The sequence below is a fragment of the Alternaria arborescens genome (genome assembly GCF_004154835.1).
Source record: "Alternaria arborescens strain FERA 675 chromosome Unknown contig_3, whole genome shotgun sequence".
In the NCBI taxonomy this organism is placed as follows: Eukaryota; Fungi; Ascomycota; class Dothideomycetes; order Pleosporales; family Pleosporaceae; genus Alternaria; species Alternaria arborescens.
Window position 1 is genome coordinate 244,485 of NW_021167858.1, and position 14,344 is coordinate 258,828.

Consider the following 14,344-nt stretch of genomic DNA (forward strand, 5'->3'; position numbering starts at 1 on the left):
GTGTGAGGGCTACCTGGAAGATTGGTGGATTTGACAGCATACTAGCGATAATATAACCGGCGGAAGAACCCCAGAAACCGATCAGCTATGAGATCTTCACATATGGCCTTGTTGGTGATGTGCATCGATTCTGCGTTGCGACGGTTATGTTCCGAGGCGATGGATCCCTGCCCGGCAAGTCAGGGTTCTCCACAAGTCATGCCATGCGCCTGAAACATTTCGCCGATGCTTGATGAAGCCAATATAAACGTCGGTGGGACTAAGGAAATGAGGCCACAATAATTTTCCGGCACTCATGCGTGGGATCTTGACCTGACGTCAGCCGGGCAGTCTCTAGTCGGTACGGACGAAAGACTCCTCTACTACGAGCGATCGAAGGAATTCCATGTCGCCTTCGTTGCCGGTATCGCAAAAGGATTTCATTGTGGGCTGCAAGTGTTAGAGACGAGCGAACAAATGTAATCTGAGCGACTCACAGTGCCCATATCACCCTTCCGGTCGACCTTCCAGGTATTGCCCGATTGACGGATTTCCTGTTGTACGTAAAAGGACTCTGGATCTGATGCTTTCCAGAAACCGGCGAGCTTCCTGGTCACCTTCTTTACTGTCTGTTCCATGTTAGGCATGATCGGTGCGTCCAGCCATGATTGAATATTCTCCCATTTCTTGTCCGGTAGGTCCCATCTGCCGCCGTCAGATGCCTGCATAAGCACATCTACACTGAGTTCTTCGACATTGGGGAAGTGCTGAAGCATTCGACTGATGGCAACCGAGGCAGCGTTAGGCTTCGCTGCCTCACCAGGGTTGGTTCGAGCATTTCCACGCTTGTCGATGAAGACGGGTGGGCCACCGTTCCACCAGTCGTAACCAGGCCATAGGGTCAATCTCAGCTTCTTGTTCCTCTCCATGATTGGGAGTAGTGCCAAAAGCCGAGGTGAAACCTCGTCGCGTGTTGGAATATAGTAACCATGAGCCCCACGTAGTTGTCTCTGAATCTCCAGCGTGATTCGTGGGGTGTCATCATCGAAGGCACGCTCTGCTTCCTCAGCAAATTCGGTCCCTAATCGTTCAGCTAGGATGTTGCTGAGGGGTCGATTCTCGGGGGTTGAGAGTGCTACAGATATTGTTGGATCAAGACGGTGTTCCAGGCACTCTTCTCGCAGCTGCCGACAAGTGGCCAAGATGTTCGCAGGCGGACGAGAAGGCAGATAGATACGCGTATCGAGGTAAGTGTCAATGGCGCTTTGGCGTGATTTGTACAGATTCTGTGTATCCTTGGTCGAGGTTGATGTGTAAACGTATTGGGGTAGAATAAGGTAGCCAAGGATCTCGTCACGCAACTCGCGCGGAAGAGCCAGAAATGGTGAGTGAGTAGTGATAGACATTGTTGTTTCAACGGACCGTGATCATGTGCTTAAGATTTTGTTACAACGTTGAATGTTGGGGCTCTGAGGTACGTATATCTAGCGGTGGCAGATTGTTTATGTTGCAGCCTTGCGGAGCGGATTTCCGCGGTCCGCACATGGTCTGTGAGGCTGTCGAAGGACGCCTGATCTTTCAACACATTCCAGAACATTACTTTCGCATGAGCATTCCCAGGCATGGTTGCTTTGCAGTGGGGTCATAGGGCTGTTCCGCGAACAAATATCGCGGTGTGCGCTCCAGTCTATGCTCACAGAGATGCACAGTGAAAGTAAGATATGACCTTGATCGTCGCGGAAACTTGATGTCATGCTGAAATTACTACAGGCAGTACGGATGCTGGAGATGCAATTGCTGAGATGATGTCGGCGTTAGGGGGGCGTTTTCACATGCGGCTGGGGCGCAGATGCGGAGATCTGGGGATGGTTCGCAGAGTGGGATGACATCGTGCAGGGTCTAAGCGGGGCGTGTTTGCTTTGCGGCTCCAGCGCAAACAACCTGTCGGGTTCGAGCTTGTGATTGAAGCATGCCAAACCTCACCGCTCTCCACAGACATGCGTGCTGATCTCTATGCCTTCTCTCCCTGATATTCATTCAAACATCCACGCCGATACATGACAGCGTCACGTCACATTTTGATGGGTGTTGCATTGTGTTGCCGCTGTTCCGCGTACTCTCCAGCGCCCATCTGAACTGATGCGATATCCTGTATCAACCAAGGCTCGACAGAACAGATCGCAACATCATGGCAAACAATGGCAGAGCGCGCAAGGTTCCCGAACAAAGGGAACCGTCGAGAAGACCGTTGCGCTCCACAAACGGAGTGCGTCCTCTGCCTGAAGCAAACGCGTCAAGTCAGGTACGTCAAACTTCACCTGCAGCCGCCGCTATCACACGTCCCCTTGCTCCTGTCTGAATGCTCACATGCAATAGCCTGCATCTATCTTTGCTAGTCCCACGCCCTCTCCACGTCCAGAAGCCGCGACTACTTCATCGAACCCTTTCCAGCCTACCACTCATTCCTTCTTTGCACCCGAGGAGGGGACATCTTCAACCCCGCTGACACCTTCCCGACCCTTGGCCCCACGCGACCGCATACACAGAGAGAACTTTCGGCGTGGACCAGGGGCGACCGATAGAAACTCGCCCTGGGCTTCTACATCACAGACTGCTGCAGCCCAAACACAAGATGGCCAAGACTCAAATTCAGCCGACTCGTACGAACGAGATCTTGCTTTCGCGTTACAGTACGATTGGTTAGGTGAAGACGATTCGGACTCGTTGGGAGAGGAGGATTTTGACCATCCCGCAACTGTTCCCCGTCTTTACTCGTCGCGCAATCGCCCTGAAGACCACGACTTCGAAAACGCGCGAACCACCTCATCAGGCATGCACTTTGTAAGGAGAAGACCTCGAACAGATCTACCTGCACCCTACCACGTGTATCGCGGCCTTACGGAACTCAATGCTCGGAAGCGATCACTTGACAATTACGAGGGTGTCGACGAGATGGATGTTACACACTCCTTGCAATGCAAGGGTGCCACTGCCGTCATGCTATACAACAGTGTCAGCCCAAATCCCAACGCGAACGACATTTGGCCCGAATGCCGCAGCTCAGCAAAACTACCCGCCAAATATTTCTTACTAGACCAGAATAGACAACCTCAGAATAAACAACCTGCATCCGACTTGATATCAAAGCCTCGTTCATCCAAAAAGAATGGTAAGAAAGCAGCAAAGGCTCAGCCAGATAAAGGGTTGCAGGACCTTCTTCCTGATGCCCCAATTCATCGCCCCGAATGGAAGCTGCCTGTGGAATTAGTGGAGCTCATCGCGGAGCACCTCGACCGTGACGACATCAAAGCACTGCGGCTTGTAAGCCGCGAGCTGAACCAATATGTCTCCCAGGTCATCTTCCAGACAGTCGTCGTTCCCTTCAACACCGAGATATACGGTATGCTGGGACAAGAAACAAAGCCTGACCTCAAGGGCAAAAGGCGAGCAAGAATAGATAAGCCTAGCTATTCGTGGAAAAATGCAAACGGAGACGAAGTGTATAATGGCCATGGTCTTGATGTTTTCCGCGGCTTTGGTGGACACATCAGGAAGTTTGGTATGAGTTTCGAAGTCAGTGAAGACTCACTCTCCATGCCGCCCGTCAAGTCACTCACAGAGAGAAAGACGAGCTTTTGGGGAAGTTACGATTGGCCTTACGAACAATATCGCCGCTTTGCTGCTGTCGCCGGCCTTGAGACTGCCGCTGACGAAACACCACGAATGAAGACAGCATTCTCCGAGCTCACCAAAGTCAAAGAACTAGCATTGTCCCTTGACAGTGGCCTAGGGTGGCTAAACGGCCCGGACAGATCCATTCGGGCACGTGTGTTGCATAGACCTCCCCAAGTCTTTGGCACAACCAAAGCTGTTCCAGATCGCAGAGCGCAAGCTCAGCAGGAACTTTGGAAACACATTGAAGCATGTCATCAGAACGATGCCAGCGAAGTCAAGCTGGCTATGTTGTACAGGATTGACGGACAACCCGCTCTTTCCAAGCTGAAAGAAGCCAACAAGCTAGCAGACGTGCAACCGCAAATGCCCTATCTGGATCCTCAGCTTTTACGCGCAGCAATTCCTTTTGATGCTGCTAACATCCCTGTTCCCCCTAGCTTTGATGACCCATATGTCCTGGACCAGTTTGTGTCAACACCGTCACCTTCAGGCACAGGCATTCTGTTTTCGTCGACCAAATTGCCATCGGAAGGGGCGCAGCTTGTGAACCCTGTCATACCTGCCAACCTTACCACAGCACAGAGGGAATGGTTGTTAGAGACTGAATGGGCACAGCGGGCCTTCATGTCCTCGTATTTGCTCTCTGTCATCGACAATCCGATTACATTCCAGCCAGTACACACTTTCAACATTTCAGGACTCTCTGATCGTTATCTGCCAATGCTAAATCGTTCGGACTTCTGGAATGCACTGCCCAATCTTCGTAATGTCACTCTCATGCTAATACCAGGCTGGCGAACAGTAGAGAAAGACGAGGCTGGCTTCGTGGACACGCCAAAGACCAATCCAACCCAAAGCATCGGTGTGCTTTTCGACCTTCTTCATGATCATATTAGTTGTCGGTCGAATATTCGTCATTTGAAAGTCGGTTTCGTCACTGGAGGTGAGCATGCCGAAGGACTTCACGCAAGGAATAAATTGTTGTTCCCTGCTCCCGTTGTGGATCTGCGAGTTCGTGCGCAACCTTCTTCTTTCCACCCTACAGGGCTGGTTTCAACCGACGCCGCTTGCTTGGAAGAATGTTTGCTACGACTCCCTCATGTCGAGCAGCTAGTCTTGCACAACTGTTGGGTTACACCATCAGCTTTGTTGCAATTCGTTAAGTTACATGATCGCCATAAGCTGCAAAATTTGGTACTGGATTCCGTATCACTTACGGCTGTGTTGCGCCCACCGAATGTCAACCCAAACAATGTAGCTCATCAGGCAGCAGCACTTCAGAACATAATGCCGCCACCTGGAGTGGGCGCATTGTTGGGTGCTGTTGGTGCTCATGGTCCGCAATTGATGCCAAATCAACCGCAGTTCTTACATGCTTATTTCCAGATGCTCCAGATGCAACTTCAGCATCTACAGGCCAACGCAGCTGGCATCCAACACAACAACAACATTGCTGCTTTACAAAATCAATTGCAGCAGCAAATTGGACAGATCCAAAACAATCAAGGACATCAGCATCACCATCAAGGTCAGGTTCAAGGTCAGGCTCAGGCCCCGACACAACCGCAGGTACAACACCAACAGCCTGGGACATTTGCTCAGCACTTTGCGAATGTTGCCCAGTTGGCTACTCAGATCCATCAATTGCAGACTCAGATTGCTACAGGCCAGGCTCAGCCTCCACCTGTTGCCGCGCCAGCGACCGGACACACTGCTGGGAATCCACAGTCGATACTCAAGGCACAGCCCCGTGAAGGCTCTTGGATGGACATTATTGATCAGATCTCACCCGGCACTAATCTCTCTGACTTTGAGTCAGATCATTCCAAAGCCGACAGCGATCGTATCACCTCACTACGATCGGTCGAGTTTGTTTCTTGTGGCTATGCAAAGCTTACTCACGCGTCGTTTGATCAATCTGACATCGATCCTCGTAATATCGCAGCCATGTTGCGCAACCCAGCATTCAACAAGCGAGCAATCGCTTTGGCTCCCGCTATGCTAAGTAACAAGTGGGCTTATTTGGGAGACATTATGCAGGAGATTGAGCCTTCCGAGCTTGCTGCGCTCAATGCGGGTTGGAATTTGAGTACCGGCTGGGATGATACTGAAGCTGCGCAGGCTGTCGAGTTCGACGGTCTTCTCGCTGGTGGTACAGGGCGTTTCACAGGCATCATACGGCAATCGGATAGAGTTGTCGATGAGGCTTCTACGAGTTAGTGGAATGCGCTTGGACACTCTGGTCTTGTTGCATGTATGCTGACAAGTGCTCTAGGTCTCTGCGCGCTTTACCCACGGTTTCAAAGGATTGAACTATGATGAAACGTTAGCATGAGTGCTTATGAGCTGTAATACTACGATGCTTGTATAGAGTATGGAGTTCAATGTTGGTGGTCTAAGCCATTTCCCTAGAAATGTGTACACTGACGGTTGGAGTTCTGTAGTTGTGGGTCGCCTGTGTTATGGGAGACGGTCCTAGTCAGACCGAAGATTTTCTAAGGCGACCAAATCCAACCATGTACAAGATATGAAAGGTGCATGTAATAGATAATCGGAAGAATCCAATACTGCGATGCTTCCCACAGGACGTTCAATCTGGTATGGTGACATCAGCCTACTAGAGGGTGCATGTCTTACGCCATGGTTTCGTGTTGTGCTTCTACCAGCAGATAATGTAGCGAGTGTCTTAACGGTGTAGTATATATTCAGGGACATTGCAGGACATACTCTCTTTCTCTATTCAGGCCATATATATCTCTCTAAAAAAAAAAGAAGTAATGTCTATTCGCATCCCCTATATCTTTAACTCTCAACCAATCATCTCCACTCATCACATACCCTCTACTCAAAACCGGCCGGCTCGACCACTGCGGGGAAAGCCGGCTCACCAAGCCGACTCGTACAAGCTGCCTTCCAGTTCTTTGGTGTATACTTATCCACGATAGCTTTAAATGCGTCCAGCGTGCAGAAAGTAGTATCGCCCTCTAAATGCTTACCGGGAGCTTTGCAGCCAGGTATCTGCATAATCTTGTCATTGTAGCGGAGGCGGACGTAGTAGTCGTTTAGCTGATCGCGTTGGGCGGGTGTGAGATCAGTGATGGGTTTACGTGCTATGCCTTCTGGTGCGAGACTGGAGTCGGATGAGATTTTTGTGCTGCCGAAGAGGGAGGACCACCAGCTTTGACTCTTGGTGGCAGTGTTCTGTTCCGTAGGAGTAGGTGCTTGCTCAATGCCAGGAAAGTTTCGCTTTCTGAACATTTCAACGGCGATGTGGGATGTGAATGGGGGCCACTTTTCGCCGTCAAAAGCGCCGAGAGATGTTAGGACACCGGCTAGTGTCGTATCGTGGCATCCGGACATCTAAACGTGGGTGTGTGAGATTAGGGCATATATCACATGTAGTTGGTACAAGGACACTTACAGCAAAGCGGATGTTGGTTTCGCCGCCTCGACCCTTGCCTAACTTGCCGTCTACGCCTCCAACTTCTACAATGCCAGAGTTGCCATTGCGTTCGACGCTGCCGACCATTCGCGAGGTGATGTCACCCATCAAGCCACCAATGCCGAGCATTCGGTACTCGGAGGACTCATTGTAGCCTTGGTACCACTCTTCAACCGCGATCTTATCAATGATTGAGCGAGCCTTGGGGTCATAGAACTCTTTTGGTAGCTTGGTTTCGGGCCCATGTGCATCTGTAGCATTGAGGGTGTCCATTATACCTGAGAGTCGAGGGTGAGAGTCCACGGCTACCTTTTGCTGCTCAGGCATCCACTTGGAGAGGACCTTGGTGAGGTAACGCATGTCATCTGTGTCGTTCCAACGCTCAGCAGCGCGTTGCGCGAATGCTCGACTTAGTTGAGCAAAGCGCCTACAGCTAGCATCATTGGGAAAGAGTGTCTCATCAGCTGGAGTTCTTTGAATGATGGTTGGTGGAGGGAAGTCAGCAGTTCGTGCTGATGGTGGATAGAAGCCCCAGAAGGCTTGTTGAACAGACTCCAGGGCACGTGGAATAGGTGTCGCGCGCAGGTAGATCATATCGCTATCTGAGATGAGCTGAGGCATGAACTTCAGTTGATTGACATAGAGATGGCGGAGGCGCTCTCCTAGGGCTAGAGTTGTCTCACGGCCCTTATCAGTAAGTTCACCGGGCTGGCATATGGCATCAAACTCGCCCTGAGGGCCCGATGCGATAACAGGGCCATCATCCATGCCAAAGGTTTCGAGGCGGCGTCGGTATTTGAGCTGATCCCATTTCGAAAAGTCCTTGGTATTCAGGATTATACTAGTGAGTTGTCGGGCGGAACTGCAGTATGGCCAGTAGGGTGGCAATCCAGTCTAATGTTGGTGTCAACAACCGCATTGGCAATTCGTGATGCAGACGCCTACATTCTGAAAGCGAGGTGATACAGGACTTCTTTCGCCTAGATGTATACGTTAGTATCCAGGCTTATGGATGTGTCGGTAAGATGCGGAGGAACCTCACCATGGCGAAGTAGCTAGTGTTTCAGTCAGCGGTAGCACAAGGGGATGCTACATTATTGGTGCTTACGATTTGTACGAGCTGTAGTTCAAGCTCTTTTGGATAAAGCTTATCGAGCTCTTCCTGCGAATAGAACTGCCGCGGTATCAGGGTAGTCATCGCGCGCTCTATCAATGGATTTGGACGTAAGAATTGAGAGAAAAGGGTATGCTTGGATTCTCTTCTGCACTAGAGATGATGCACAACGAGGTAGAATCGGAACAGAGACGTTTCTCGAGAAGCCCTCAGTCACGTGCGGCGTGCGGACGTCATGGCGTCTCATTGGTCGGAGGTATTCCGCGTAGTATCGCGACACTTGCACGCGATTTGGAACAGCACCCATCCCCGCGTAGGTCAGGCTACGGAGAGCGTTCTATCGAGTGTACCGGACCTCTCCTTCTTCTGGACTGACAAACTTGCGCTGATGAGAGCTTGATTTGTTTTTGCAGGTGTACAGAGGCTTGCGACAAAAAGTTTCTACTGTACGAGCTAACCGTCGTCCCCAGCGTTCGTACCTCCAACACTCGCAGGCTTGTTACAGCACTATGCTAGGCGCATACGTGTGTCGGCAGTGTCGAACACGTCTATCTCGACGCATCGCCCCCACCCGAAGCCCTCAATGGCAACCTAGAGCCACGATCGTTTCGCTGGCCGGCCACAAACCAAACGACAATGCCGAACCATTGCGACAAGAAGCATCGGCCCCTGCGAAAGAAGAGGAAGAGTCTGCACAAGAGGCGAATCGCAATGGACCTGATATAAACCTCTCAAATCCACGAATCCGCCAGCCCCTCTCCCGATACTCCAAACTCATATACGACGATACAGAAAACACCCCGACATACACTGGTAGCCAAGGGGAACGTGCATCTGGTGAGGCAGGCCAGAAGAGGTTGTCACAAGCGGAGCGGGCTCATGCTGATCCCGTGCTCGATGCCCTTTACAAACGGAATATCAATCGAGCCTGGCAGTTGTTTGAGAGCATTTACACCGCAAAAGACTGCAAGGCTCTGGCCGAGCCAACAGATCGTGATTTGCAGTTGCTGAGTGAGGACAAGATATTTGCGCGCCTCCTCAGAGCCGTCACACGTGCCTTTTGTGAGGGCAGAACCAACTCGGTGACCCCAACCAAGGTCCTCTTTAAATACCAACAACTCGGCATTGCTCGCCCTGATTATTGGGTGAGGCCGACAATAGCTCACTTGACGCTTGAAATCATAGCGGCTGTGAATTCACCTTCTGGGGCGAAACGAGACCTTCATGCACTGCTCCAAGAGCTGTTGTCCGTATGGCGGCTTTTCTTCCAATGCGTGGGACCAAAGAATGGTTCAATGGAGTCGATTAGTACCGAATGGAACATACCAGGCACCGAGGCAATCCCGGAGATGCTTGACGAAAAGCAGTTTAATATGCGCTTACAAGGGTACATACCTAACTATGTCGCGAGTCCTGCCTTGGCCTTTTGCGCCGTCTACTTCTACAACATCTCGGACGCGTTAGACCCGGCGACACACAAGCAAGCCGCACCTTTTCTGGCTTTTCTTACACGACTACTCGCCGGCTCGTTTGTAGACTCGATTTTCATATTTACACATAGCCCGGATTTCAAAAAATTGCCGGAAGATGTACAGGACCAAGTCATTCGAGAGATTAATGCTGTGCCCGGGAAAGCCATGGTGGCTATCGGAAAAAGTGGTGAGACTCTTGGAGCAGATAACACCGGTGATGCGTACTCCAACTTAGAAGCATTCTTCATGAAGACGATAGCGCGTGCAGTCGAGACCAAAACTTCAGCGACTGCACTGGACGGTATCTGGAAAGAAGTTGAGGAACAATATACCACGGAGAACAAGATTGCTGCCATACCTCCGTCCATATACAACGCCTTTCTTTCTGGGTACATGACTGTTTTCCACCCACAACGCTCCGTTGAGATCTGGAACCACATGATTGCCCACAATGTCAAGCCAAACATGCATTCCTGGGTGGCGCTTCTGGAAGGCTGCGCAAAAGCAAAAGACCTCAACGGCTTGAATGCAATGTGGCAGCGCATGTTGAACACTGGTCTTGAGCCCAGTAACTATGCTTGGACGACGCGTATCAATGGCTTGGTGTCTCTGAAGCAGATCAACAAGGCCTTTGTCGCAATGGACGATATGGCCAAGCGCTGGGTTGCAGCAGAGAATGCCATCAACAACGCCCAGGCGCTTGCCAAAGGACAAAAAGGTCCGAAAAAGTCATCGTTGAGCAAGGCAGTCAACACATGCACAAAGCCCTCTATCGAAGTTGTCAACGGTGCCCTATCTGCCATCGTACAGTTCCGTCCCAGAGACATGAGCCACGAGAAGAAAGTAGAATTCGTTCAGAAACTCCTTACATGGTCGAAGAACTTCCAAATCAAGCCTGACGCCATAACCTACAATTCTCTTATAAAGCTCTACTTAAACGCAGGCGATAGATCCACCGCCTTTAGAATCCTCTCGCAGATGGAAAAGGATGGGCTAGAGGGCGACGCGGCAACGCACGCAATGCTTATCAGCGCCGCATTTGACAACCAAACCTTTGACAACCTATCCGAAGCTCAACAAACTTCGCGCATTCTAAAGATGCTTGACGATCTGGAAGCCAGTGGTATCAAAATGAACGACTACATCTACTCTACGGCCATTGATCGTCTGTTGAAGAAATACGCCAATCATGCCGCTGTGCGCGCGGTCCTGGAACATATGGCCAACAGAAAATTGATTCCGAGCGTACATGCTTACACGTCTATCGTCACACACTACTTCCAATCCGAGCCACCTAACATATCTGGCGTTGATGACGTCGTCCTCCGTCTCTTCAGCGCACCCCGTATGCCCAGCGACAGCGTGCTCTTCGACCGGCTTCTCGAGGGGTACGCGAGCTTCGGTGAAGTGGGCAAGATGATGAGTGTACTCGCGCGTATGAGCAAGCGGAAACACTTACCTGGTTGGGGTGCTTTGATAGCCGTTGTCAAGGCGCTAGCAAGAGACGGAGATTTTGATAGGGCGAAGACTATTGTGAGGGATGTTGCTAGGGGGGAGGGTGTGGCAAGGGGCGGTATCCTAGGGGATCGGAAAGGGGAGGCTATGTTCATAAGAGTGGTTCGCGAATTGGGATTTGACGATGAGATAATGGGAGACCGCATAGGTGGTGAAGGGAGGGGTGGTGTCGCGGGGCTGGAGGGAAGTATGTTGAAGCGGCAGCTTGAGGCTTCGCAGTACGAGATGGACTCCGATAGTGCGCAGTATGAACAGCAACAGCAACCATCGCCGGTCATCGAGGATGGTGGCGACAGTACGACTACAGGAACGGGGCGGGAACCCGGTAGCGTGGATGAGGATATCCATGGCTTCTTGGCCAACGAGTCCGAAGTTGGACATAGGTAGTGGTGAAAAGCTTGGATGCTTTGTGCATATCCATGTATTATGAAATACCATCGGTACTTTGTCTTCCAAGAGTTTTGTTTCTTCTATTTTTCTCTAAGAGTTCTACCACCCAGTGTCAGGTCGCCACCTGAAGAACTTGGACCACTGTTGCTTACCATGATATTGATTTGCAAGACCGACTTTTTGTGATTTCCAATGTAATGGGTTGGTCTATAGATGAGCAGCTCCTTACTTGGACGAGGTAGGCAGTGCAACCCATAGAGTTTGACATTCTTTGATAAGATCGCTAGTCTTTTTCACGACTCAGGACAACGATTGAGTTCAGAAATGAGGCTTAACAAAGTCATCCGCGGACGGTGAACAGTAGAGTAGCACCTTACGCGAAACCTACTTTCTGTTGCCATCGTAGTACTCACCCAAGTTCCACTTTGAGATTGTCTTCTCTGAAACAGACGTATTGCATTAAGCTCACCAAGACTGAAGATCCGGGGGGATACATGAGGCTTGCTGTTACTTTGACAGGTAGTGCACCGACCTTTGGTTCTGGGTCCGAGCATGACGAGACGCGTGTCGCATCAGAATGGCCTGGTCCGTCTCGAAGACTTGACTTGTTGCGTTCTGCATAGGCCGACTGGTCTTCGGCGTGGAACACCGTGAAACAGACTCTGTTCTGTAGCTCTATGGGTAAGAGTTCAGCCAGATATTGGGTCAGGGTCTGAGAAGGTCTGGCAGCCGGGTCTAGACTAGACCCCTTTCATGGTTTGGGACGGGCCGATAAGCGGTTGCAATTCTCTTTGGTTCTTTATGCGTGCTCGAGCCTCTGTCGAGGACGATGCTGAAGCTGTTGCGGATAGGAGATGGTTTGCCTAATGCTTCGTGCGTGTGCGCGGACCAAGCGGACGGGCGGCATGCGGCTCGCTGGGAATAAGAAACAGACTCAGGCGCAGCGAACTAGAATGCTGCGGCTTGCCAATTAGGACATCAGGAGATTAGAAGCAGTTTGGCTACAAGAGAGGTTCCCTTTGTTGACGCGGCCTCTTGAATGGCACTTGAGAGACGCAGATGAGGCGCCAAGGATAGCACACTGGGAGATGTTGGCAAATCTGATTTCTCATCGTTGCAGGCTGGATGCTTCAGAAGATCAAAAGGCTATGATGGATTGTATAAGGCCGGCCAAGTGGTTTTCTGCCTTGCATAATCTCTGCCAATGCTGTGTCTGACAAAGACTTGTAGGCATGGCCTTGCAATCAAGACCGGTGTAAGCCCGCGTGTAGTATTACCCTCAACGCCTCAGATGGCACTGCTCGCAGTTGTCTCTTGCAACTGTCTAGGCTGGATAATATTCGTCCATGTGCAGGTGCATGTTGGTGACGCGTCTTTTGTACAGCCTTGCTCGAGCGCGAAATTTCTGCTGCTGAAGAAAGATGCACAGTCTAACTTGGCTTGAAGTTTGCCGATTATCGGTATCGCATGGACTGACTCTGTACCTGCGATGCGGATCTGATAGGCAGGGTCTGTCTTCATCTTACCATGGGTGGCTAGTTAGACAGGAAGCATGAGCGGTTTTCAGCGGGTTTGATTGGACAACAGGACCCCCGCGCACGTCGAGAAGTGGCAGCTGTGACGTTGTTGTCTCAAGACGAGTGTTTCAAGAATTGAAGATATCGTGGCCAGTGGATTCGGGGAAGCAGGTAGTGTTGAGTTGCTCCATGGGACTGGGACGGAGATTGCCGGAACCCAAGTCCGACTCCGCTTGAGGGAGGGGAGAGTGTAGATCAAAATTTACGGCCGGGTAGAATCTTACGCTGACAGGCTTGACAGGTGTGGGAGAAAGCTGGCGCACGACAAAGATGGATGTGTCGACGGGACTGGCGCCGGCAGGTTGTCCGAGAGACATGCTGACGTAGAATACTAGCAGCAGTTGTACACAATAGGGTAGCCACACTGGCGGACGGTGGTACGGAGGGTGAGCCACAACTGCGCCAGGTAAGTGCATACGAGGCCTCTGGTAAGAAGCTGAAGATTAGAGATGCATCGAGACTCTGCGTCGTTTGCACCTGCTTTGCTAGTCGGTATGCAGCCGGAATGGGCGCCCAAGCCACCAAGCTGGTGGGTTGTGGCTCGAGGGCTAAACGGCCTGGCAGTTATTCGCGCAGGACAAGTGTGAATGGACGGAAAGGAGCCGGGGGTCGCAAGATTGGCTAGAGAAAGTCAAGTATGACAGCACAGCCTCAGTGGTGGTGCAGCATGGCAGGGCGTGATTGGCGTGTCGAGGCATCGGAGCGGGCGAATATGCGCCGACCTTGCATCGAGTGCGTAATGCCTAGCTGCACGAGAGAGTGCGGAGGATACCCAGCTGGCTGCCACGCCCTTGGATGCCGGCGGCGAGGGACTTCGAGTAGTGATTATACTGTGAATAAAAAATAGTAGCGTTACGTCAGTCGCTGGGTCTCGTGGCAGATGTGGAGAGGGGTAAAGACAGAGCCAGGGTATTGGCATCGTGTCCACTATTGCGGTATGGTAAGGCCGAAGACATGGCCCGGCGGCGCTCAGGAGAGGAACAGCCGAAGATTGCTGGGCGGTGATCGGCATTGAGCGACCGACTGGGTTTGGCCTGCTTCCTTCTATTTCGAGAAGGGGGACTCCGCCTCAGTGTGAAACGCCTCGTCCATCCCTCCCATACCATCGCTCTGCTCTCTCACTCACTACACACTTCAATCCAACATCCGCCATCTTCACCCATCGACGCCTTTTCTAACT

General features: G+C 51.4%; 5 protein-coding genes across 5 annotated transcripts; 2 read left to right on the forward strand and 3 right to left on the reverse strand.

Annotated features, from left to right (window-relative positions):
* Positions 1 to 333: 333 nt before the first annotated feature.
* AA0111_g1531 (hypothetical protein) lies at positions 334 to 1,385 on the reverse strand (the record flags this gene model as incomplete). The annotated part of the gene is made up of 2 exons (XM_028647201.1): positions 334 to 429; positions 477 to 1,385. The coding sequence occupies 2 exons, from the start codon at positions 1,383 to 1,385 to the stop codon at positions 334 to 336; spliced, it is 1,005 nt and encodes a 334-aa protein (XP_028510434.1).
* A 782-nt stretch (positions 1,386 to 2,167) lies between these two features.
* On the forward strand, positions 2,168 to 5,874 carry AA0111_g1532 (hypothetical protein; the record flags this gene model as incomplete). The annotated part of the gene is made up of 2 exons (XM_028647202.1): positions 2,168 to 2,281; positions 2,356 to 5,874. The coding sequence occupies 2 exons, from the start codon at positions 2,168 to 2,170 to the stop codon at positions 5,872 to 5,874; spliced, it is 3,633 nt and encodes a 1,210-aa protein (XP_028510437.1).
* A 621-nt stretch (positions 5,875 to 6,495) lies between these two features.
* AA0111_g1533 (hypothetical protein) lies at positions 6,496 to 8,294 on the reverse strand (the record flags this gene model as incomplete). Its single annotated transcript, XM_028647203.1, has 5 exons — positions 6,496 to 7,014; positions 7,076 to 7,990; positions 8,042 to 8,076; positions 8,139 to 8,151; positions 8,205 to 8,294. 5 exons carry the CDS (start codon positions 8,292 to 8,294, stop codon positions 6,496 to 6,498), a joined length of 1,572 nt encoding a protein of 523 aa, XP_028510436.1.
* Positions 8,295 to 8,719: 425 nt separating this feature from the next.
* AA0111_g1534 (hypothetical protein) lies at positions 8,720 to 11,584 on the forward strand (the record flags this gene model as incomplete). The annotated part of the gene is made up of 1 exon (XM_028647204.1): positions 8,720 to 11,584. One exon carries the CDS (start codon positions 8,720 to 8,722, stop codon positions 11,582 to 11,584), a length of 2,865 nt encoding a protein of 954 aa, XP_028510431.1.
* A 1,648-nt stretch (positions 11,585 to 13,232) lies between these two features.
* AA0111_g1535 (hypothetical protein) lies at positions 13,233 to 13,481 on the reverse strand (the record flags this gene model as incomplete). The annotated part of the gene is made up of 1 exon (XM_028647205.1): positions 13,233 to 13,481. One exon carries the CDS (start codon positions 13,479 to 13,481, stop codon positions 13,233 to 13,235), a length of 249 nt encoding a protein of 82 aa, XP_028510430.1.
* Between the last annotated feature and the right edge of the window lie 863 nt (positions 13,482 to 14,344).